The sequence below is a fragment of the Euleptes europaea genome, chromosome 1 (genome assembly GCF_029931775.1).
Source record: "Euleptes europaea isolate rEulEur1 chromosome 1, rEulEur1.hap1, whole genome shotgun sequence".
In the NCBI taxonomy this organism is placed as follows: Eukaryota; Metazoa; Chordata; class Lepidosauria; order Squamata; family Sphaerodactylidae; genus Euleptes; species Euleptes europaea.
The window spans coordinates 17,901,502-17,924,487 of record NC_079312.1 but is presented as its reverse complement, the minus strand read 5'-3'; the positions used below and the strand labels follow the sequence as shown (position 1 = coordinate 17,924,487).

At 47.0% G+C, this 22,986-nt stretch overlaps 1 protein-coding gene and 1 non-coding gene across 2 annotated transcripts; both read left to right on the top strand.

Annotated features, from left to right (window-relative positions):
• The first annotated feature begins 1,792 nt into the window (after window positions 1-1,792).
• On the top strand, window positions 1,793-1,861 carry TRNAA-AGC (transfer RNA alanine (anticodon AGC)). The gene has a single exon. It is a non-coding gene; the product is annotated as a tRNA-Ala (tRNA).
• A 7,464-nt stretch (window positions 1,862-9,325) lies between these two features.
• Window positions 9,326-16,935, top strand: LOC130472759 (mitogen-activated protein kinase 7-like). Its single transcript, XM_056844180.1, has 3 exons — window positions 9,326-10,048; window positions 13,483-13,744; window positions 16,289-16,935. The coding sequence occupies exons 1-3, from the start codon at window positions 9,326-9,328 to the stop codon at window positions 16,933-16,935; spliced, it is 1,632 nt and encodes a 543-aa protein (XP_056700158.1).
• Window positions 16,936-22,986: the final 6,051 nt, after the last annotated feature.

Here is a 22,986-nt window from a genome sequence, read left to right as displayed (position 1 = left end):
TCTGCATGCCAAGCAGATGCTCTGCCACTGAGCCATTGCCCCTCCCAGATGTTTTCCAGATGCTGTAGAAATATTGTGGGGAGCAGCTATGGCTCAGAAGAAGAGCCCCACATTGCATGCAGAAGATCCCAGGTTCAATCCCCAGCAATTCTAGTTAGAAAGATCTTGGCTGTTAGGAAATACCACTGGCGATCACAGTAGACAATGGCCTAATGGTCTAATTCAGTATAAGGGGGCTCTAGCAAGCACGGTCTTAGCAGAAATAAATGGGAGTCTTGTGGCACCTTAAAGATGAGGACTAGAACAGCTTGGGTGCATAATGTGAGGCACTCTGCCAAAGCCTCCATTGCTATCTCCACCAGTGAGGGGGGAATTAAAGAGCCCTTTGCCCACAACTCAATTTGCATGGAAGGGAGCAACAGATGATAGGAGCAGCCGAGGGGCATAATAAAGAGAGGCGCACTTATCAAAAGCCTCCGTTGCAATTTCCATTGATGAGGAAGGGCATCAAAGAACCCTTTGCCCACATCTCAGTTTGCGTGGGAGGAATTAACAAAGATACATAATTGAATACATGGAATTGGGGGCCACAAGAGAAGCCCCTGGGGGATGCATTGATCTCATAGTGGTCCACCCCTCATCCAAATTAGTTTTCTCTCCTGCGTGGGTTATCTTTTGTCAAACCAGATTTGGCTACTGGTTGAACTTTTGGCTGCAGTCTGCATTTTCTCACCCGTGTGCAACTTTTTGTATGCCTTAAGAATACAGCTGGTACTGAAGCTCTTCCCACACTTCCCATATTTGTACAGCCTCTCACCTGTGGGTACCCTCTTGTGGTGTATCAGATAAGAATTTGATGCAAAGATTTTTCTACATGCATAGCACTTACGTGGTTTTTCTCCTGTGTGGGTTTATTTATAGCATTTAAGGCCTTTCTGCCCTTACAAGGGCTGCCAAGGTGCTTTAAAAGGTTGCATTTATAACTAATTTGTCCCATCACTGGCATCTGGTTGGTCTCTAAGGTGCTACTGGACTCGAATTTAGCCATTCTGCTACAGACCATCACAGCTACCCTCTGAAACTAACTTTTTTTACAGTCTGAACACTTGTTCTTGCTTTCTCCACATTCTGTACATTCATATAGTTTCTCCCTGGTGTTCTTTCTCTTCTGCTTCTTCAGGTCTCTTTTATGACAGAGCTGCTTGTCACATTCTGAGCATTTATGAGGTCTCTCTCTCTCTCATGTGAAGGCTTCCGCGCACCACAAGGCATGAATGTTGACTGAAGCTCTTTCCACACTTGATGCAGAGTATTGTGTCCCTTCTGTGTTGTGTAACCTTTTCTGTGTTTGAAGGGCAGATTTTGCATCGAAACGTTTCCCACGTTCTGAACATTTGTACAGTTTCTGTCCAGAATGAGCACTTTTATGATATAGGAGGTGAGTTTTCCTACCAAAGTCTTCCCCACATTCTGAGCATTTGTATGATCTCTTGTGTGACCCTTTTATGCCTTAGATGATTTGAGTGAGTTCAAAGCTCCTCCCACAGCTGGAACATCTGTATGGCTTTTCTCCCATGTGGACCCCATCTCATAGTGTTCTTTCCTGTAAATTTTCCTGATACTAATTAATTTGTTTCCAAGAATAGTATTTCAAGTCACTTTTGGGTCCCTGTCGACTTCTGAGCTCTTTTTCCACCTCTTTGGCTCTTTCCAGAGATGCTCTTTTAGGGCCTATTTGCTGAAAATTCTCTCCTTCATTCCACAGTGCTTGTAACAAAGGGAACCACGAAGGGCCGTAGCTCAGTGGTAGAGCATCTGCTCAGCATGCAGAAGGTCCCAGGTTCAATCCCTGGCATCAACAATGTTGCAAAGCAACATTTTAAAAAATCTGCACAGACAATCAAATCTCAAAAGCCTTGCCAGGCAAAAGTCCTATCTGGCCCCACCCACTTCCTAAAAACACTTGGGAGGGTGCCAGGAAAAGTGCGGTCAGGCACCACGGTGCCCATGGCCACCAAACTGAGGAGTGCTGCTCTAAACTATACCAAAGATTCTAGGTAGAATAGCTCCTCAAATTCCCCCTCCACAGGCTGCCTGTTTTGTGCCACTCCCTGAAGCCTGGAAAAACGTGAGACAAACCCATATGAACGAAAGCAAGGATCATGCGCAGGGTGCCTTTCTAGTTCACTACCCGAGGAAGCACGTGAACACATGAAGCTGTCTTATACCGAATCAGACCCTTGGTCCATCAAAGTCAGTCTTGTCTACCCAGACCAGCAGGGGCTCCCCAGGGTCTCAGGCAGGGGTCTTTCACATCACCTACTTGCCAGGTTCCCTTAACTGGAGATGCCGGTGATTGAACCTAGGACCTTCTGCATGCCAAGCAGATGCTCTACCACTGAGCCACAGCCCCACAGCACAAACCACCTTCTTTAGCTGCTCTTCCTCCCTGTCCTCATTTCGCTGCAAAGTCCGATTTTCTGGAAAACTGGGGAAGAGATGACAATAGTTAAAATCGGGAGAGGAAAAGAAGGCACTCTCACGCAGCCCGAATAATGCACTATCAATGCACTTTGAAGGTGGATTTTACTGCGTGAACTAGCAAAACCCACTTGTAAACGATCGTTAAGGTGCACTGAAAGTGGATTGAAAGCGCAGTAGTTGGGCTGTGCGAAAGGGCCCCAAAGTCTCTGACCAACACATGCGGAGTGCGCTGTGTGCACCTTGAACCCACAACCCCCAACTCTCCCATTTCCCACTGCCCCTCCTCCTCGCCGTTTCTTCGCAGCCCGACTTCTGCCATTCTATACAAGGCTGGAAGCAAAATGAAATACAGAAAGGCTCTGAACATGTGCAGAGCGTCTTGCCAGGATCAACCTCCTGGAGTTCACGGAGTCCAGGCGTTTCAGCCACTCTTTATGCACGGGGAGGTTTTGGCTTGGATTTGGCCGCTCTCTACTGTTGCAGTAAAACAGGGGTTCGGGGGGAGAGAGACCCAAGATCGTTATCAAGAAAACAGTTTATCAGAGGTACTTTTTTCCATTGTTGGTGGACATGTGAAGTCATGCAGAAATATTGGAAAATAATTCATAAGAACGTCGAAGGCATGGTAGGACAGAACATAAAGTATGATCCCAAACTCTTTCTTCTGAATAAAGCACCAGATACCATGAACAAGGATCAACAAATTGTATTAAAATATCTTGCAACAGCGGCAAGAGTAGTTCTGGCAGCACTTTGGAAAACAAATAAGATTCCGACACTTCAAACGTGGTTAGACAAGTCCCTACAATATATCACTGGCACAATTAACAGAATACATGAAAGACAATACACGAGAACAGAATCATGAGAGATGGAAATCCTTTTATGAATTTATTAAAAACACCAGACAAAAGATTTAGTCAAATCAAATTACTATTATGTTAAGAAAATATGGAAGACGGTGCTATAAAGAGGGGTAGAGATTGTTAGTTACTAACAAAATGATATGTAAATAATATTATTTTCCCCTTCCCTATTTCCCCCCCTGTATATCCACCTATTAATGAAAATAAAATAAAATAATAATAATAACAAAAAAGAAAACAGTTTATTTGCAGCTCCTGACTCAGAGGCCCTAAAGGGCAGAAATCTCTGAGTCCCGATTGTACTGGGGAAGAGATATTGATCCAAATTCAAGTTATGACGATACATCCACAAGTTATGCATATCTGATTGCATTACAGACAGAAAGGCGACTCAGGACAGTTGCAGTTTCATCCAGTTTCTCCTAGCATGGTTGATCGTTCACTCTGACACTCCATGACTCTTAGCCCAGTGACCCAGTGCACAGAGCAGGCTTGTTGCTAGGCAGAAATTCCTTCCCTGGCAACCTGGAAGCCAATTATTACCGGGAGATCTCTGGGGTACTGTCACACTAGATGCACCTTTCCCCCATCCAAATTCTCAAAGCTCTGCACGGGGGCTTATTGTGGAGTTTTGAGAATTTGGGATGGCGAAAAGGTGCATCTAGAGAGCGGCCAAATCCAAGGCAAAACCTCCCCGTGCGTCCTGAGAAAGTTTCCAGCCGACTTGAAACTACTGTCGAAGGCTTTCACGGTCAGAGTTCATTGGTTCTTGTGGGTTATCCGGGCTGTGTAACCGTGGTCTTGGTATTTTCTTTCCTGACGTTTCGCCAGCAGCTGTGGCCGGCATCTTCAGAGGAGTAACACTGAAGGACAGTGTCTCTCAGTGTCAAGTGTGTAGGAAGAGTAATATATAGTCAGAAAGGGGTTGGGTTGAGCTGAATCAATGTCCTGCAAAAAGTATCAAAGGTAATGTGCTAATCATTGTCCTGTAAGTATCAAGATAATGTGCTAATGAGGGTGTGGTATGTTAAAATGGAACCATTGTATCCTGAAGTGATCTGTTAATGTGTGCAATCCAAAGCTAATCTGCGTGGCTATTGTGGACTGTAGTCTTTGTTAGTCTGGAGGGTTTCAGGGCAGGAAGCCAAGCCTTATTCATTCTTAAACTCTCTTCTTTTCTGTTAAAGTTGTGCTGATGTTTATGCATTTCAATGGCTTCTCTGTGCAATCTGTCAAAATAGTTAGTAGAATTGTCCAGTCTTTCAGTGTCTTGGAATAAGACCCTGTGTCCTGTTTGGGTCAGTCCATGTCCAGCCACTGCTGATTTCTCAGGTTGGCCAAGTCTGCAGTATCTTTCATGTTCTTTTATCCTTGTTTGTATGCTGCGTTGTGTGGTCCCGATGTAAACTTGTCCACAGCTGCAGGACAAGGATTCAGCTCAAACCCAACCCCTTCCTGACTATGTATTACTCTTCCTACACACTTGACACTGAGTGTCCTTCAGTGTGACTCCTCTGCAGATGCCGGCCACAGCTGCTGGAGAAACGTCAGGAAAGAAAATACCAAGGCCACGGTCACACAGCCCGGATAACCCACAAGAACCGACTTGAAACTCTTGCAAACTTCTCGTTTCAGAACCGGATCGCCCCTTCTCTCTCGTTGCTCTCCATCTCCCTTTAAGCCCGAAAAAAGGGGAAGGGGAAAAAAAAAAAAGCAGCTCCCCCTGTCCCCCCTTTGCTTGTCATTTGAGAGGGTTAAAGTGACAGAGCTGTGACTCCTAGAAGTGCCCGGAAATGTGAGTTCTGGTGAGTTTCCTGTTCCTGTCTTTGCCTCTTGGCTTTGGGGGGGGAGGAAGCTTTAGCAGATGGTGTGTGTGTGGGGTTGGGGCAGGTTGCCGCAAACTTGGGCATTTGCGGAGTTGCAGATCCCCACCAGCTGCAGCCGGAAAGCGGTGAGGTTCAGAGGAGCTCGGGGTTGAATGGGGGAGATCTAAAGGGAAGGGGAAAATTAGAGGGAAGGGGGCAAAATCGCAGGTTGGGGGGGGGAGTTTTGAACTGGGGAGGGTGAAAAGAAGGAATGCCCCCCCCCGATCAGAAGGGAATCCCTGCTCCATGCAAACTCCCCATTTCCTTTGCACTAGGAGCAAAGATTTGGTCCAGTCGATGGGGAGAGAGGATGCAAAGGAACAAAGGAAAGAGCTTAGGATGCAGCCAGGGGCCGTGGATTGACATCTAGGAGGCTGTGTTACTCTCCTTCGGTTCCCCCAGATCAGGACTTTTGGAAAGATTTGGGTGCACAGGTCTGAGGATTAACAGAAGCCTGTGGCCGTTGAGTGACAGGCTGGCTTCTTTCTGCAGATAATTCACAGTGGGTCGCCGTGTTAGTCTGCCTGCAGCAGTAGAAAAGGGCCAGAGTCCAGTAGCACCTTAACAAAAATATTTTCTGGCAGGGTGTGAGCTTTCGTGAGCCGCAGCTCACTTCTTCCAGATGCAGCTAGAATGTGAATCCATCTGTCTTTAAGTAGAGGAGAGTGAATTCAGACAAGCATTAGTATGTAAATGTTCACAGTATGTCAATGTGAATAGCAGGCGTGGTGGGATTAGGTGTGGTGTGCAGAAGAGTCTGTGATGTCCAGGGGAGAGATGGGGGTGGAGAAATCGGCATTGGTCATGAGCCATGAATGCAAGGTCTGAATTCACTCTCCTCTACTTAAAGACAGATGGGTTCACATTCTAGCTGTATCTGAAGAAGGGAGGTGTGGCTCACGAAAGCTCATCCCCTACCAGGAAATATTTTTGTTAGTCTTTAAGGTGCTGCTGGACTCTTGCCCTTTTCTTTCTGCAGATTTGGCTTGGCCCCTTTTATAGGATGCACTCTCCTACCACCCTAGACCACCCCTTATGTATTATTCCCTCCCGGCTACTGATGTTGTTCCGTCCAGTTTATCGCCTCCCTGTCGTGGCATCTGTTTCCTGTCACGACCCCCCCCCTCCCTTCTTTTTTGCAGTTTGGTTTAATCTTTTTTTCCTGCCTCTCTGCTCTTTCCGTGTCCCTTTCCGTGTCCTAATTTATGAGCCTTGAATGTGGGGAAAGTGCATTTCCTGCATAGTGCAGATGACATAAGCCCCCTTCCCCCCACCCCTTAAGGTTTGCATTTGCAAGATGCCTCTGGTTATACCATCAGATTGGATAGAGATCCTTTGTTCACTTAGCACAGGGACCTACTAAAAAAAAAGGCAGCAATTGCCCATAGCCAATGCATGCTTGCCCATAGGGAATAATGGAAACCAGACTTGCCCATAGGGAATAATGGAAACCAGACTTGCCCATAGAGAATAAAGGACAACACGCTTGCCCATAAGGAATAAAGGACAGCACACTTGCCCATAGGGAATAAAGCACGGGTGGGGAACATCAAGCCCTAGTTATTTCTTTGTTTAAAGCAATTAGCTGCCTTTCTCTTGTGGAACTCAAGGCAGTTTACAATATAAATAAAGCATTATAAAAACACAATAAAAACAACAGATTAAAAACTCCGATTAGGACTGCCAATCATACAAACTAAATCAATCAAAATGCAGTCCTAAATAAAACTGTCTTCAACTGCCTCCTGAAGATTGACAATGAGGGGGCCAGGCGTACCCCAGGGGATGTTGTTCCATAATTGTAGGGCTACCACTGAAAAGTCCCTGTCTTGTATACCCACCAAAGGAGCATCTTTAGTTGGTGGGACAATCAGGAGGGCATCTCTCCACAATCTAATTCCTGGGCAGGAACATGTGGTAGAAGATGGTCTTTCAAATAGCCCAGTCTCAAGCCATAGAATCATAGAGTTGGAAGGGGACATACAGGCCATCTAGTCCAACCCCCTGCCCAATGCAGGGTCAGCCCAGAGAATCCCTGACAAGGGCTTGACCAGCCTCTGCTTAAAGACTGCCAGTGAGGAGGAACTCACCACCTCCCTAGGTAGCTGATTCCACTGTCAAACAACTCTTACTGTAAATCCCCCCCCAATATCCAGCTGGTACCTTTCTGCCTGCAATTTAAACCCATTATTGTGAGTCCTATCCTCTGCTGCCAACAGGAACAGCTTCCTGCCCTCCTCTAAGTGGCAGCCTTTCAAATACTTTGAGCAATCATGTCCCCCCCTCAACCTCCTCTTCTCCAGACTGAGCATTCCCAAGTCTCTCAGCCTTTCCTTATAGGGCTTGGTCGCCAGTCCCCTGATCATCCTCGTCGCTCTCCTCTGCACCCGCTCGATTCTGTCCACATCCTTTTTAAAGCTATGTAAGGCTTTAAAGGACAAAAGTCCTGAACGCTTATAATATACTGGAGAAGGAGATTTGATCTGCTAAAGCTGGAGGGTGAGAGATTCAAAACAGATAAAAGGAAGTATTTTTTCACACAACGCATAGTTAAATTGTGGAACTCCCTGCCCCAGGATGTGGTGATGGCTGCCAGCTTGGAGGGCTTTAAGAGGGGAGTGGACATATTCATGGAGGAGAGGGGTATTCATGGCTGTTAGTTAGAATGGATATTAGTCATGCTGCATACCTATTCTCTCTAGTAACAGAGGAGCATGCCTATTATTTTGAGTGCGGTGGAACACAGGCAGGATGGTGCTGCTGCAGTTGTCTTGTTTGTGGCTTCCTAGAGGCACCTGGTTGGCCACTGTGTGAACAGACTGCCTGACTTGATGGGCCTTGGTGTGATCCAGCAGGGCCTTTCTTATGTTCTTATGAGTTGAGGGAAAATCCTACCCCATACCACGCACAGAGTTCCTTGTGAGCACACAGCTCGTTGTATCTATTTATTTTGGTCATTGCCAGCAACTGTTTGTCACGTTTAATCAAAACGAGATTTAAAAAAATGAAGAATCTATTTACGTTTATTAAAATGTTTATACCTTAAGAACATAAGAACATAAGAAAGGCCCTGCTGGATCAGACCAAGGCCCATCAAGTCCAGCAGTCTGTTCACACAGTGGCCAACCAGGTGCCTCTAGGAAGCCACTAACAAGACGACTGCAGCAGCACCTTGCCTTCCCCCCACCCCAAAAAGAGCCCAAGGGTGGCAAATGAGTAAAAAATAACTATTTTTCTGGATTGTTCCTGGGACATTTCCAGAAAGGAAGCCAATTTTGTTTGGTAAGCATACATTTTCTGGTAGACCTCCACAACGATTCAGTGCTTAGGGATGTGCTACACAATTTAAATATGTTATTTTTCTCTCTCAAATATGTTATTTTTCTCTCTCAAAAGGGGAGGGGCTGTGGCTCAGTGGTAGAGCCTCTGCTTGGCATGCAGAAGGTCCCAGGTTCAATCCCTGGCATCTCCAGTTAAAGGGACTAGGCAAGTAGGTGATGTGAAAGACCCCTGCCTGAGACCCTGGAGAGCCTGGAGAGCTGTTGCCGGTCTGAGTAGACAACACTGACTTTGATGGACTTTGATGGTCTGATTCAGTAGAAGGCAGCTTCAGGTGTTCATGAGTTTTGTTTTTCCTAGATATAAAGGAGCTCAAGTACATCCCCACTTCTTGGATTTTGTCTGCGCACCCCAAGACTATTCGGAGAGGGCTGACCAAGTTGCCACAACATCAGCAGGACTGTGTGTCGCAAATCCAGATGTGTCTCTCATATCGGCCCTAAGAGACTGGAAGACAAGGGTCTTGTTTTGCCAGAAAACCCCTTTGAGAAGAAAGTGGGGGTGGGGGGCCAAGGCTGTAGCCTACCCCCCAAAAAAACAGCCTGCTGGCAGGTTTTCTTTTTACAGTTGCAACTGTCTCTGTACCCCATCACTGGCCTCTCGGTTGGCCACTGGGAGGGCCGGTCGTCACCCCTCAAGGGCCCAGATTTTGCCTGAGGGCCTCCAGTTGCCGATCCCTAACCTGACTTCTCTCACGGATAACAAATGGCTACCGGGAGAGGGGAAACGGCTGCCCTTCACCACCAGTTTCAAGGCACCCCAGAGCCAGGGATGCAGCCGTCAATGAAAATGGAGGAGCAGGACTCGGCGTCCCATGACCTTGGGGGAGGCGGAGTCCCCCGTTTCCTGCAGCCTGGACCCGTAAGGGAGTTTTTAGCTGGCGAAGCTCCTCAGCGTGTCAAACAGGAACCAGATGAAGGACCCCAACCGCACTGGGAGACCCAGAGGCCGGAGTTCCCCAAAGCGGTGCAGTATCCTCAGCCGGGGTGGAGAAACCCTTTTCCGCACAAGCCCCTGCAGTGGGACTCTAACTCTTTCCCGACCTCCTACGAAGAAACATCCAACGCTAGCCAGTGGCCGGCGGGAGGATGGGTGCCGCAAACCGTGCCTGGCGGAGAAGCCCAGCCGGTCTACGGCAACCAAGTTCAACGAGAGAGAAGGAACTACGGTGGCATGAAGGAAGAAGTCCCCAATGAGGACACCGTGGGCTTGGAGGTGCGGCGGCAGCGCTTCAGGCGGCACCGCTACCAGGAGGCCGAGGGGCCTCGCGAGATTTGCCGGCAGCTCCAGGAACTTTGCCACCAGTGGCTGAAGCCCGAGAGGCGGACGAAGGAGCAGATCCTGGAGCTGTTGATCCTGGAGCAGTTCCTCACCATCCTACCTCAGGAAATCCAGAACTGGGTCAGGGAACACAGGCCTAACACCTGTTCCCAAGCGGTGGCCTTGTCGGAAGATTTCCTCATGAGGCAGCGGGAGGCCCAGAGAAAAGAACAGGTAGAACACCTAATTTTGGTCGTGGATTCTCCCCTCAATTGTTCTCGTTTCCAATTTTATGCAAATGTTGGGGGAGCTAGCGTGGTGTAGTCGATATAAAGTGTTGGACTAAGATCCCAGGAGATCTGGGTTTGACTCTCCACTTGCAACAAGGAAACTTGCTGGGTGACCTTGGGGCTGTCACAAACTCTCTCAGCCTGGCCTACCTCACAGGGTTGTTGTAAGAAAATGGAGGAAGGGAGAATGATGTTCTAAGCTGTTTTGAGTCCCAGCTGGGGAGAAAAGCAGGATATAAATAAATAAATGCAAATAAATGAAATGATAAAATACACTGTTTACCTGAAAGGAATGCTAGATTTTCCCACATATGCTGTCATGAAAAAAGAAGGGGCCATTTGCATACAAGCTACCATTATGTACGGTATTTAATTTATTTGTTCAGTTCCTTTATACCATGCCATTCTACCAGTTGGGACCCAAAGCGGCATCCCTCAATTGCCTCTTCTGAATTTTATCTTCACAACCACCCTGTGAGGTAGGTTAGGTTGTGCATGTGTGACTGGCCCAAGGTCACCCAATAAGTTTCTTGGCAGAGTGGACATTGGAACCAGGGATTCCTGGATCGTAGACTGACACTCTAACTACTACAGTAACTACACCTTTTGTGGTTAACTTTTTTGGGAGGGTGGTCATACATTCAGGACCATCTTTTGGGTAAGTATGAGTAAGACACATTGTATAGAGGTAGCCACGTTAGTCTGTTACAGCAAAAATGAAAGGGACTCTGGTGGTACTTTAAAGACTAACATAAATGTAAGCAGCAGCTTTCTTGAGTCAGAGCATGCATCTGGTAAATGTATACTCAGCAGATATATAGGAAGCTTCATTATACTGCATGGTGCAGTGGATAAGAGCGGTGGACTCTAATCTGGAGAACTGGGTTTGATTCCCCACTCGTAAGACCATAAGAAAAGCCCTGCTGGATCAGACCAAGGCCCATCAAGCCCAGCAGTCTGTTCACACAGTGGCCAACCAGGAGCCTCTAGGAAGCCCCCAAACAAGACGACTGCAGCAGCACCATCCTGCCTCCACCTGAAGCCTGCTGGGTGGCCTTGGGCTAGTCACAGTTCTCTCCAAACTCTCTCAGCCCTACCTGCCTCACAAGGTGTCTGTTGTGGGGAGAGGAAGGGAAGGAGATTGTAAGCTGGTTTGATTCTTCCTTAAGTGGTAGAGAAAGTCGGCATATAAAAACCAACTCTTCTTCCTCCTTTTTCTCCTCCTCTTCCATGTAGCTCAAGTTCACTTCCTCTGGCTGGTAGCAGCTCTATGGGATCTCAGAATCATTCCTTGTTGCTTAAGGTTCTTTAACTGAAGATCCTGGGTGGTGCAGTATCTGGAGTGTTGGATTAGGATCCCCAAGACCCAGCGTCACTCAACCTGTCCTACACCACCGGGTTGTTGGGATAAACAATGATAACTCAGAACAGCAGGTGCGGGGAGATAAGCAACAGGGGAGGGTTCTTGCCTTTGTTACCTGCTTGAATATCAGTTCTTTTGTTTTCCATTTCTGTAATCTTAGTCCTGTTGCATTGCTTATTGGATGTCATATGGTGTCTGATTGAACATCTTCTGTATTTTGTAATCTGCCTTGAATCTTGATAAGAAAGAAAGGTGGGCTATAAATGAAGTAAAAATAAATAAATCTGGCTGGCCCTGTCAGACGCAGGATGCTGGATTAGACGGAGGGGCTATGTGGGGGAGGGGCTCAGTGGTAGAGCATCTGCTTGGCTTGCGGCAGGTCCCAGGTTCAATCCCCAGCATCTCCAGTTAAAGAAACTCATTTAACAGGTGTTGGGAAGAACTCTCTGGCAGCTGCTGTCCAGAACTGCAGGTAGAGAGAGTTCTTCCCAACACCTGCTAGCTGAGTTCCTTTAACTGGAGATCCTGGGGATTGAACCTGGGACCTGCCGCAAGCCAAGCAGATGCTAACCCATTGAGCCCCTTCCCCCCTTAGCCCCTTCATCTAATCCAGCATCCTGCTGCTGACAGGGCCAGCCAGATTTATTTTTACTTCATTTATAGCCACCTTTCTACCAAGACTCAAGGCAGATTACAAAATACAGAAGACATTCAATCAGACACCATATGACATCCAATTGACAGAGTACTCAATATTATGTGGTCCAGTGTCCAGATTGTCCAGGGAGGGCTGTGGTTCAGTGGATGGAGCTCCTGCTTTGCATGCAGAAGGTCTTTGGTCCTCCCACCTCAGCATCTCCTGCTAAAAGGACCAGGCGGCAGGTCCTGTGTTAGACTTCCACCTGAGACTCTGGACAGCTGCTGCCAGTCTGAGTAGACAATACTGAGTTTGAAGGACCAAGGGTCTGATTCAGTATCAGGCAGCTTCGTGTGTTCGTAGACCTTTGGTGTGGGTCCACCAGGGTTGTTATTGAAGTTGCATGGTCAAGGAAGAAAAGTAGACTCCTTTGAAATGTGGTGTGGAGGAGCGTGTTATGGATACCCTGGACTGCCAAAAAAAACTAATCAGTGGGCTATAGATCAAATCAAGCCTGAACTGACCCTAGAAGCTAAAATGACTAAACTGAGGCTATCATATTTTGGTCACGTCATGAGACGGCAAGAGTCACTAGAAAAGACAGTCATGCTAGGAAAAGTTGAGAGCAGCAGGAAAAGAGGAAGACCCAACAAGAGATGGATTGACTCAGTAAAGGAAGCCACAGCCCTCAATTTGCAAGACCTGAGCAAGGCTGTCAAAGACAGGACACTTTGGAGGACGTTGATTCGTAGGGTCGCCATGAGTCGGAAGCGACTTGATGGCACTTAACACACACACACACACGGTCAAGTTGGAGTAAATTACTGTAGCCAACCAGTAGAAAACCTATGCTGATACATATACCACAGTATAAACAAAACAACCAGCACTATGGCAATTAATCTATAAATTATAATATAACGATTTTCCTGTAAATTAATAAACCAAAGATTCATCTACCATTCATAACAGAGAACAAAATCATTCAGTCAGTTATGTGCATAGATAAAGCCAATACATCTTTGCATGAGATTAAAGGCAAACAGTTCAGAAGCCTCCACGAAGGAGTGACTCATCTGTTTCCAACGGAGCAAAGGTCCAAAACGATGTAACGTATTAATCTCCACGGTTGCAATGAGTCAATCTCCCCAGTTGCAGAAACGGGATCTCCGGATGTTTCCTTGTTTCCCTTTATAATAAAAGCTTCCTCAGTAAAGGTTTGACTGTCTTGTCTTCCAGGGAAACTCAGGGAAACTAATGAAGGGTATTCGGCAAGACTGATAAGAAAGGCTGAGGAAGTTTATACTGTGGCCAAGTTGGAGGGCACGTTGAGGTTCTGCAGTGGCCTGTGATCTGGTTTCCTTCTCCCCCTTTTCAGGTGATGTGGTCGTTTGAGGAGGTGGTTGTGAACACCCCCATGGGCCAGCAGGTGCAGTACCCCACGGCGGCCCAGCAGGTCCATTACCCCACCGTGGCACTGCCAGTCCAGTATCCCACCATGGCACAGCAGACGCAATATCCCGCCGTTGCACAGCAGGCCCCCAATCCTATCTTGTCCGATCGACTGCAGTTGGATGCTGGGAGGACGCTGATCTGCAGGGAGCCGATACCGGAAGGTGGGCGGAGTCTACGGCCTTATGGTAAGGATTCACTGCGGCTGCTATTGGGTGATTCAAATGTTCCGGGGGTGTGATGTGGTATAAACCACAGCCAATGGTGTCTTCGCCCTGCCTCTACAATGTTTCCTTCGTATATTTCATATGACTGCAGTTGCTACCCTGCAGGCATTAGAATACGCTCCCCGGTGCACCTTACTTTCCGTCAGAGTACATTCAAAGTCAGCACTTACGGGAAGGGGGATTGGCCATCTTCTTTGGGTAAATCTTCGGGTTCCAGCTTCAGAGAAATTAAATTTTGAGGGAATAGGAGAATTACTGTTACTTTCCGTGAAGCCTGCTACACAACCCTGAAGATGATTAAATGGTCAGATCAATCAATTAAAAACCTTCCAATCAATTAAAAAGGATCCCCCCCCCAATTAAGATTTTAAAAAAACGGTAAAGGTCCCCTGTGCAAGCACCGGGTCATTCCTGACCCATGGGGTGACATCACATTCCAATGTTTTCTAGGCAGACTTTGTTTACGGGGTGATTTGCCAGTGCCTTCCCCAGTCATCTTCCCTTTACCCCAGCAAGCTGGGTACTCATTTCACCGACCTCGGATGGATGGAAGGCTGAGTCAACCTGGAGCCGGCTACCTGAAACCAACTTCCGTCGGGATCGAACTCAGGTTGTGAGCAGAGCTTGGACTGCAGTACTGCAGCTTTACCACTCTGCGCCACCAGTAGCTATTTTTAATTACACTTGCTTCCGGGGACAGCAGCCAGAAAAGGCATTCCTCTTTCTCCCTCACGCAAGAAGAAATGGCTCTTCTGAGATGGCATCTGCTGCGATACCATCTAAAAACAAAGAATGCTGTTTTGTTCTGTCCTTTTTGTGCAATTTGATGTAGATTTGATTGATTTAATTTTAACTCATAAGTTACTTTGAGCAACGGGTATGCACAGTTTGAACCACACGTGTGTGTGTGTGTGTGAAGTCGGCTTTCTGATGACTTATTATTCACTGTTTGGCAATGGGGGTAGAATTTCCCTTATCACATAAGGTGGTAGTGGTCTCTAGATTACCTCTTTTAGTGGGCACATACCCTGGTAGTACACATGCTCAGAAGTGCTTTGAATTTTGTGTGGCTGTTTTCATAGTCAGGAAGCCCCTGGTAATGGATATGGAAAGCTCTTAGCGCCCCATGGAGGATTTGTGAGGAATGGGTATTTTGGGGCCGAGGAAGATGAGTAACTGATCAAGAATCCCCTTGTGATGGGCCCTTTGTGGTGACCCGGTCCCCACGTTCCCCAGTGCTAGAAGCGAACATAGAGGGTGTTGCAAGCATTGGAAGATTTCCATGTTCCTCTGCCCCTTCAAGGACTTCTCTGGTTCTGATTGGCTCAAAGCCCAGCATTCTGATTGGCTGCAGCCTGATGAACACATCTGGATTCCATCTGGAATGTCCAGTTGTGAACATCCCTTGCATGATCTGCTAGCGGCAATTCAAGATCATCCAGATACCTACTTCTGTACTTCCTGCTTCCACCTTCCTTTGGCTATCTGTGACTATTCTGTTTTGGACCATTTCCCAGGATGCTGATCCCATTTCTCACATAAGCCCTCATGGGGAAATTGTCTCACCCATGGCTAGAAGAATCGGCCATTGGGCTAGGGCCAAACACTTTGTCTGTGTTTGACAGGAAGACCCCTCAAAGCAAGGATTTGTAAGTTAGCGGCTAGGAAGGGTTGGTGGGATTCTTCTTCTCTGCCTGTTTCAGTGGTTGAAACAATTATTCTGGGTGGGTGGAGGGTGGTCCTCCAGAAATGTTTGCCTGTATTGGAGGACAAAATGGAGGCAAAGGACGACGGGGACCAAAGTCACTGTGGCCAAGGAACTCCTGTCTCGGCAGACAAAATGTCCGCAGGTGGCTTGGGCCTGATCCAAGTTGCTTATATGTGGGTCTCTGCCAGGTGGAAAGTTGGATTAGGAGCCAAAGGTTAAAATTCCTGAAGAAATAAAGAAAGGTGGGTAGATTCTACTGCTGTACGAGAGCCAGCATGCTGTAGTGGTTAAGAGCACTGGTTTGGAGCGGTGGACTCTGATCTGGAGAACCGGGTTTGATTCCCCATTCCTCCACATGAGCAGTGGAGGCTAATCTGGTGAACTGGATTTGTTTCCCCTCAGGAAGCCAGCTGGGTGACCTTGGGCTAGTCACAGTTCTCTCAACCAACCTACCTCACAGGGTATCTTTTGGGGGGAGGAGAAGGGAGGGTGATTGTAAGCCGGTTTGATTCTTCCTTAAGTGGTAGAGAAAGTCGGCGTATAACAACCAACTCTTCTTCTTCCTCTTCCTCCTCCGCCTAGATCTCTAGGGCTTTCATCTGTGGCCTGTCACGCCTCTGTTTTTTTTAAATCAGAAGTGCTTTAGTTGTGTGCATTGTGGAGGAATGTTATCTGACATCCCCGGGGTGGAAAGTTGGCGGTGTGCTAAAAGTTGTCAAACAGCAAACCAGATCTGTGTAATTTTTCTCTCTCTTGGTCATTCCCCATACCCCCCCCCCCGACTTTCCCCCTTGCAGGCCCTATCCAAGAGTTCCGGAGACCCCTCACCAACGCGGAGAGGATGCGGAACCGGCGGATGCGGAACAGGAAGCAGCGCCTGGAGACCAGCATGCAGCTCGTCGAATCGGCTTCCCGGGCCCCCTCAATGCTGCTGGACGCCATGCGGGGGCTGCACAGGCAGGACCTGAAGGCCTTCGACAGGGCCCGGCAAGAGGAGCGGCAGCACCGGAAGCAGGAGAGGCGGCAGGACAGGGCCACGGCCCAGCTGTTGGTCAGTGCCATCGAGCGCTCCCACAGCGACCTAGGGGAATTCTTGGGGAGGCAGACGGTCACCATGGCGGCCATTGCAGCCGTATTTACGGGCCAGAGGTCTTCCCCGCAAGGATCGTGGGCCCCCCCAGAGTCAGGGTCTGGAACCGCCTTACCACCCGGCCACGTGCCCGGTGTGTCTTCGGAGCCTGTTGCCGGCCCGGTAGCTCCCTGCCCGGTGCTGCCTTTGACTGTCCCCGGCGGCATTTGTGACCCAGTTCCCGAACCGCCTCCTATGGACGGACCGAGGGAGGACTCTACCCCAGACTCACCCACGCCTTCAACCTCTGACGCCGCCTCGCGTACCCTCGGCACAAGACAGAACAGAGGAGCAAAAAGGAAGATGTGGGAATGACAAGAGTTGCCTTTCCTTCCAGCCCAATCGTTTCGTTCAGATTTTTCAACATAAATTTCTCAACAAGCAGGGTAGCCAGGCTCCCCCTGCCATTTTTAACCAGACAATTCATAAATCTATGCAAAAGGGTGTAAGTAAAGCCCTCTGACGACAGCCAGTGTCAGCCATGGGTTTGGGGGCCTGTGGGTTTACTGTGGGAGAAGACAGGAGCTTTGAGCTGGGGTACTCCAGTTCTGGCCCACGGATTCATTGGTTGGCTCCCCGCTTATAAAATGGGAATGCCCAGCCTACCTCGCTGGGTAGTTGTGAACGCAAAGATTGTGTAGCACTTTGCAAAGGTAAATTATTTTATGTATGCCTGTTCAACTTATACCTTTCAAGAAATTTGGAGGGGGAGCACTGTTGAAATTGAGCTGCGTCAGCTCCAGAACACCAGTGAAACCCTGTGGATGCTGCTACTTCTCTTTTTTTTAATTACAAAATGTTGTACAGTCTTTCTTGGGTTTGCTCTTGGAGCAGCCTTGTGAAGTGTGTGTGTGTGTGTGTGTGGCAATCACTCTTATACCCATTTTGCAGATGGGGAACTGAGGCTGAATTTCAGCTGCATTTTTAATCAACAGGCATCTCCTGGTATGTGAAAAACTAGTTTTTACTCTAGTATAAGCTCCCCAAAAAGCTTACGCTGGAATAAAAAAACGTTTGCCTTTAAGGGGCTGCAAGATTCCTGTTTGTTTTCGCTGCAACAGCGTAACACTGCTGACCTTTGGGGACAGATGTATCCTCAGTTTTTAAAATAATGTGTCATAATGGCATTGCAGTCGCTCCGTTGTGAACCTCTGTGCATTTTCTGTCGGTAGCGGAGGAACTTTATCCTTTCCTTCTGGGAGGAGGGGCATATGTGTATGTGTATATATATATATATATATATATATATAAGTGAGGAGGGAATTTAATATATGCAGGACATGCACAACACCACATCATCGCCCTGATCCCTGTGGTATCCCTTCAGCAGAGGTGTTCCCACGCTCTCCTGGAGTTCTGTTGCCCATAACGATTTTCCCGTTCATTTCAGTAGAGAAGAGGTAATCCATAGGCCTGTAGTTGTGGGAACATGGATCACCTCTCCTCAGAATGAATGGAGGCTAGGCGCTCCATGTGTGTATCAGAGGGAACGTGGAACTCTGGATTGGATTGAGCGCTGATTTGGGCATGCAGAACATGCACAGCCTAGCTGGTCTGTAGCACTGTGAGGGAATTGCATGTTTGCTCGTCCCTTAAAAAATATATCTCCCTGCACACAGAAAACTAGCACTTCAGGGATTTCCCCCCTAGCTCTTCTCCATAGCGATTCCATGCACAGAACTTATCTACATGGGGAAGTATTCAAACATGCCCTTTTCTTTATCTGCAGTCTGAAATGTTAGGATCTGGGAAGGGCTATACCAGCTGCTACTCCTGTATGTTTGAGTTCATGACAATAGTGGGACTTGCTTCCAGTCCTCCCAGATACACATAGGGTTGCCAACTTATTTGAATGACTCCTTGACCTTGACCTTCAGGCCTGTGTTTTTTGGTCAGTTGGCACCCTCAGGCTCAAGTGCAGCGCTGTCCACTGGCTCACACTGGCTGCCTCTTTGAAACTTGTTGAAGATGTAAAATCAGCCCTGCCTTCATCAGAAGCAGAAAACTTGAGACAATCGGTTTTTAGAAACTTTTTAGGCTGACATTTGGGACTTGCTTTCCTAAAGGCTGCTGGAACCCATGGGTTCAGTTTTACGCTATTAAGAAGTGCTGATTTTTAAACAAACTCCGTACATACCTGAAAATTTTTTGTAAATGTGTTTTGAGCTTTTAAGTATCAGGAAAGGAATAAGAAAACGGTTATTGTGGAGTTTGTTATGACCTGGGAGGAGATGGGTCGGGGTAAGAGTCCTGCTTGCTGAAGATGCAGGAAATTCGGTGACTTTCCCATTTTTCATTAGCGCCTTGTACTGTGTGGCTCTGCCTTCTTCAAGTCAAGAAACCAAATGGAGAAGTAGGAGAGGAAAAATAGGCCAGAAGTGCGACTCTTCACCATGTCAGAACAGGCTGGTACAAATCTGCTGCGTGACTTGACGGTTCTACGAACGAAAAGATGGGTTAGATCCATTGACTCTTCCACTAAATGGGGAACCTTCCTTGCTTAGCCGGTGTTGTTGGAAACTAGCCAGTACCAAGTGCCCTTGGTTTTCAAACCATGGTCCCTGGTGCCTCTTCAGAGTCTTATGAGAAGTTTGGCACAGTGGATGAGATTCCCCATGAGACCTTCCATACTCTACTACCAGTTTTCTACTCAGCCGCCCTGAGCCTGGCCTTTGGGCCGGGGAGGGCGGGGTAAAAGTGTCAAAAATAAATCAATTCTGGGTGTGGCTGCAAAGGAGAGGTTGAGTGCATTCCCGCTGCCTCAGAGTCATGGCAAAATGTTGGGGGGAGGTATTCATATTTTAGTGCATAATGAAATATGGTACCTCAGGCCTAGTTTGCACTGAGGGAGTAAACCTCTGTGTGGAAATTGTATGACCGCAGCTGCGGGGCTCACGGGATTGAATGTATTGCTATACAAATTTCCTCCACAGAGAGTTCCCAGGGGAAAGGGCCTAGTTTTCTGGATACGGCAGTCTCCCCCACCACACTTATGAGTGAACAAACTCTCACGTGAGCCCACATCTGCAGTCTGAAATGATCCTAATCCAGTCAATGGTTGACCACCTCAGCAAGAAAGGGCAACCAGTGAGGCTCAGCAAGCCAATCCCTGTTCTCCATTCAGCGCACTCCGGAATGTGCCCCAGAATCCTTTGCAACACACACAGGTTCGGTGGTGACCTCTCATGGGTTTTCTCAGCAGACTGGTCAGGGTGCAGGTGGGGGTTTGAAAACAGCGCCTTAAAATCTCTCTACATGTGTCCACACGGGGAAAAATAATTTTGGAGTGGCATCGCATCCGTACCAAGTCTCCTCCAAAGTGATAATCAGATATGCGCTCCCCTTGCCTTTTTGAGGGGGAAAATCATTATTGCAGTGTGGTAATTTCCCAAGGTACCAAGTTGTTTAACTGGATTTTTAAATTAACGTTTTTCTCAGATGAATCCCCCCCCCAAGTTTTGGAGATACTCAATAAAGTTTGTAATTTTTTGGGGTCTTGATTTTTCCCCACCCTCTACATGTTTTTCTTTCCCCCAACTTCATATCAGTGCTTTCAAAATGGTGATGCTTCCAAAAGGCCTGGCTAGTTTTCATAGGGGTGGGTGGGTGGGAATATATAAACGTGACTCTGGTTTGAATTCTGGCTGTGAAGAGCATCTTGAGGGGGGGGGGTTCAACTGTGCAAAAAAAAAAATGAAACCCCCAACATGCAGGAGAATGGCACCAAAATGAGAGCAAAATGAGAGTACACACACTTTCGTTGGGAGGGAGTTTCACACAAACCAGAGTGCCGCTTAAAAAGAATTCATTCTGCAGTAGTTGCCTGCCTCATTTCAAAACAGTACGTGGAAAACAGCCTGTGAAACCCCATCCCAAACCCCTGCTTGTGAAACCCCTACTTGTAGGGTTGCCAACCTCCAGGTACTGGCTGGAGATCTGCTATTATAATTTATCTCCAGCTGATAAAGATCAGTTCACCTGGAGAAAACAGTCACTTTGGCAATTGGACTCTATGGCATTGAAGTCCCTCCTCAGGCTCCACCCCAAAAACCTCCCACCGGTGGCAAAAGAGGGACCTGGCCACCCTACCTACTTGTGGAACAAGTAGCAATCCTACTTGTAAGCCATAGAAACAGGAATAAAAGTAGAGTGAGCAGACAGCCTGAACTAGTAAAAAGCCACTAATGGTCACAATTCTCTATGAAGTAGCATCACTCTGTCCCTTGGCATCCCTGTGATAAGCGCTTTCTAGAAAATTGGGCATTTTTAGACTAGAAGCGTCAATAAGGACTTTGACAGCATGCTAATTTCTCCTCCCCTCCCCCAGGATCTATGCTTGTGGCACTACCCACACTACCAGTTCAGCATTTGGCTACTCGCCTAGAGTAAGAGGAAACTGATCATAGGTGAGCACTCTCATAATTTATAGCCTGCGTAGGTCTGTTCCTTTTCAACAGTGTCTGAGATGCTGGGAAAGAAATATCCGCATAGGCTACATGGTAACCGTTTGTATGTTTTATTTGTTAAAAGTAAATTTCAGGAAAAGGAAAGTGGAGACATTTTTAAAAAGAGAAGAAAAAAGCAAATCCAACTTTTTTTGGAGGGGGGGAGCTAATATCACATCATCCAAATGAACGTGGCATCTGATTCAGCATGAAAATAGGGATGAGCATGGCCCTGGCCCAAATAGCTGAGACCCCCTGGGGCATGGTTAATGTGGCCCACTGATTTCCATGGGGTGTGTGAGCCATGCAGCAGAATTGAGCGGTAAATTATTTCACAGAACGTACTATTTCAGACTCCAGACAGGAATTGGAAATAATGTTTTGTCAGGAACAAAAATTCCCCGAACGGAGAAACATAGCATACAAAGGTTAAGTTACAACTCCCTGCCAAGCTAGTTTTCTAGCTGCAGAAAGAATTTATAGATGGGGCGAAATGTTGATCACACAGTGCTCCATGTACATCCTGAAGTAGTACACTCCAGGAAAAGTGATTCTACTCAGCATAAATATTGATCCTAACTTATGCCAGCCTAGTGCTGAGAGCCATATTAGAAATCGGCAATGCCCATTGTCAGTCTGTTTAAGTGCCACCACATCTTTTTTTCCTTCTTAAAAATATAACATCAGGCAGAGCATCTCAAAAAGCTCAATTTTAAATCTAGAAGAAGAAATGATAGACAGCCATTAGTGCTAGAGGCAGAATATTGCTACATTTTAATGTTTGGAGGGAATTCCCCACCCCCTGCTAAAAAATGCATTCATTTGGAATGGTTAGTCCTGTGTATATATCAACCCATTTTTTAAAAAATCTTTAAATGCGGCTAAAAATCCTTAACTTTAAACAAACCAACTTTGTTTGTATACAATCCAGAGAAAGATTAGTGCATTTGAATCCATCAGAGACAAAACTGATTAACACATACACGCATATGTCAAGCATTCACAAGTCACGATCCACTGAGCTGAACACTACCTACCGTTTCAACTTAGTGGCTGAACATCTGCCTTGAGTGCAGAAGGTCACAAGTTCAATCCCCACCCCACCCCGCATCCCCAATTAAAATGATCTCCAGTAGCACTGCTTGGGACAGGCCATTCTCAACCTGGAAAGATGCTCATCAGCCTAGGCAATACTGAGGGCTTTTCCGCATGAGGTCTTCATGGGTTCTGGCCTCATACTGCTTCGGTTTATCCCAATTTCTGCATGCCTTAGTTTTCAATTTTTTTTTTTGTCCCCCTTGTCCCCATTTATTTTGTGGGGTTTTTAAGACTGCCTTTACCCTGACCTTTTTCTGGAAGCCAATTCTGAGTCACCTCTCCCTCATGTGTAATGTTTATGTTGGCTTTGTTTGTACCACCCACTCCCACCCACCTCCAGCCCACTTTTCAAATGATCAGACTGATGTTGTCAAATCGCTCCCTTTCCTCCCTCTTGCCCTGAAGACAAGTAGTTTCATTTTTTTAAAACAAATGCACTAAAATATCAATATATTCTTAACAATAGGTTTAGCAGGTTCTCTGAATTCCTAGCTTTCTTTAAAAAAAAAGTAAGTCTCTTGTCCCCTCCTTTGCAGAGATAGAAGTAAAAAGGCATATCTCTGTGATGGAAAGGGCTAGGGGCTTTTTTTTTTTTTTTAATGAAAACTGGGAATTTAGGGAACCTACTAAGCCTATTGTAACAACGGTATTGTGATATATCGATATTTTCGTATCATTTTTTTCCAAAGGGGGTGGTGGTGGTGTGATGCCACCAATGACATCACCGATGATGAAAACACTCCCTTTAAAATCCTGATTATTTAAGGCACATGTGGAAGAAAATAAACTGACTACGCAACTGTGAAAATGCGCAGGGAGATGT

What these genes read in the sequence shown, in the direction of transcription:
- LOC130472759 (XM_056844180.1), top strand. Translation starts at nt 9,326, where the DNA reads ATGCAGCCGTCAATGAAAATGGAGGAGCAGGACTCGGCGTCCCATGAC. An exon ending in AGGCCCAGAGAAAAGAACAG is followed by an intron (nt 10,049 to 13,482) that starts GTAGAACACCTA and finishes CCCCCTTTTCAG; the next exon opens with GTGATGTGGTCGTTTGAGGA. An exon ending in GCGGAGTCTACGGCCTTATG is followed by an intron (nt 13,745 to 16,288) that starts GTAAGGATTCAC and finishes TCCCCCTTGCAG; the next exon opens with GCCCTATCCAAGAGTTCCGG.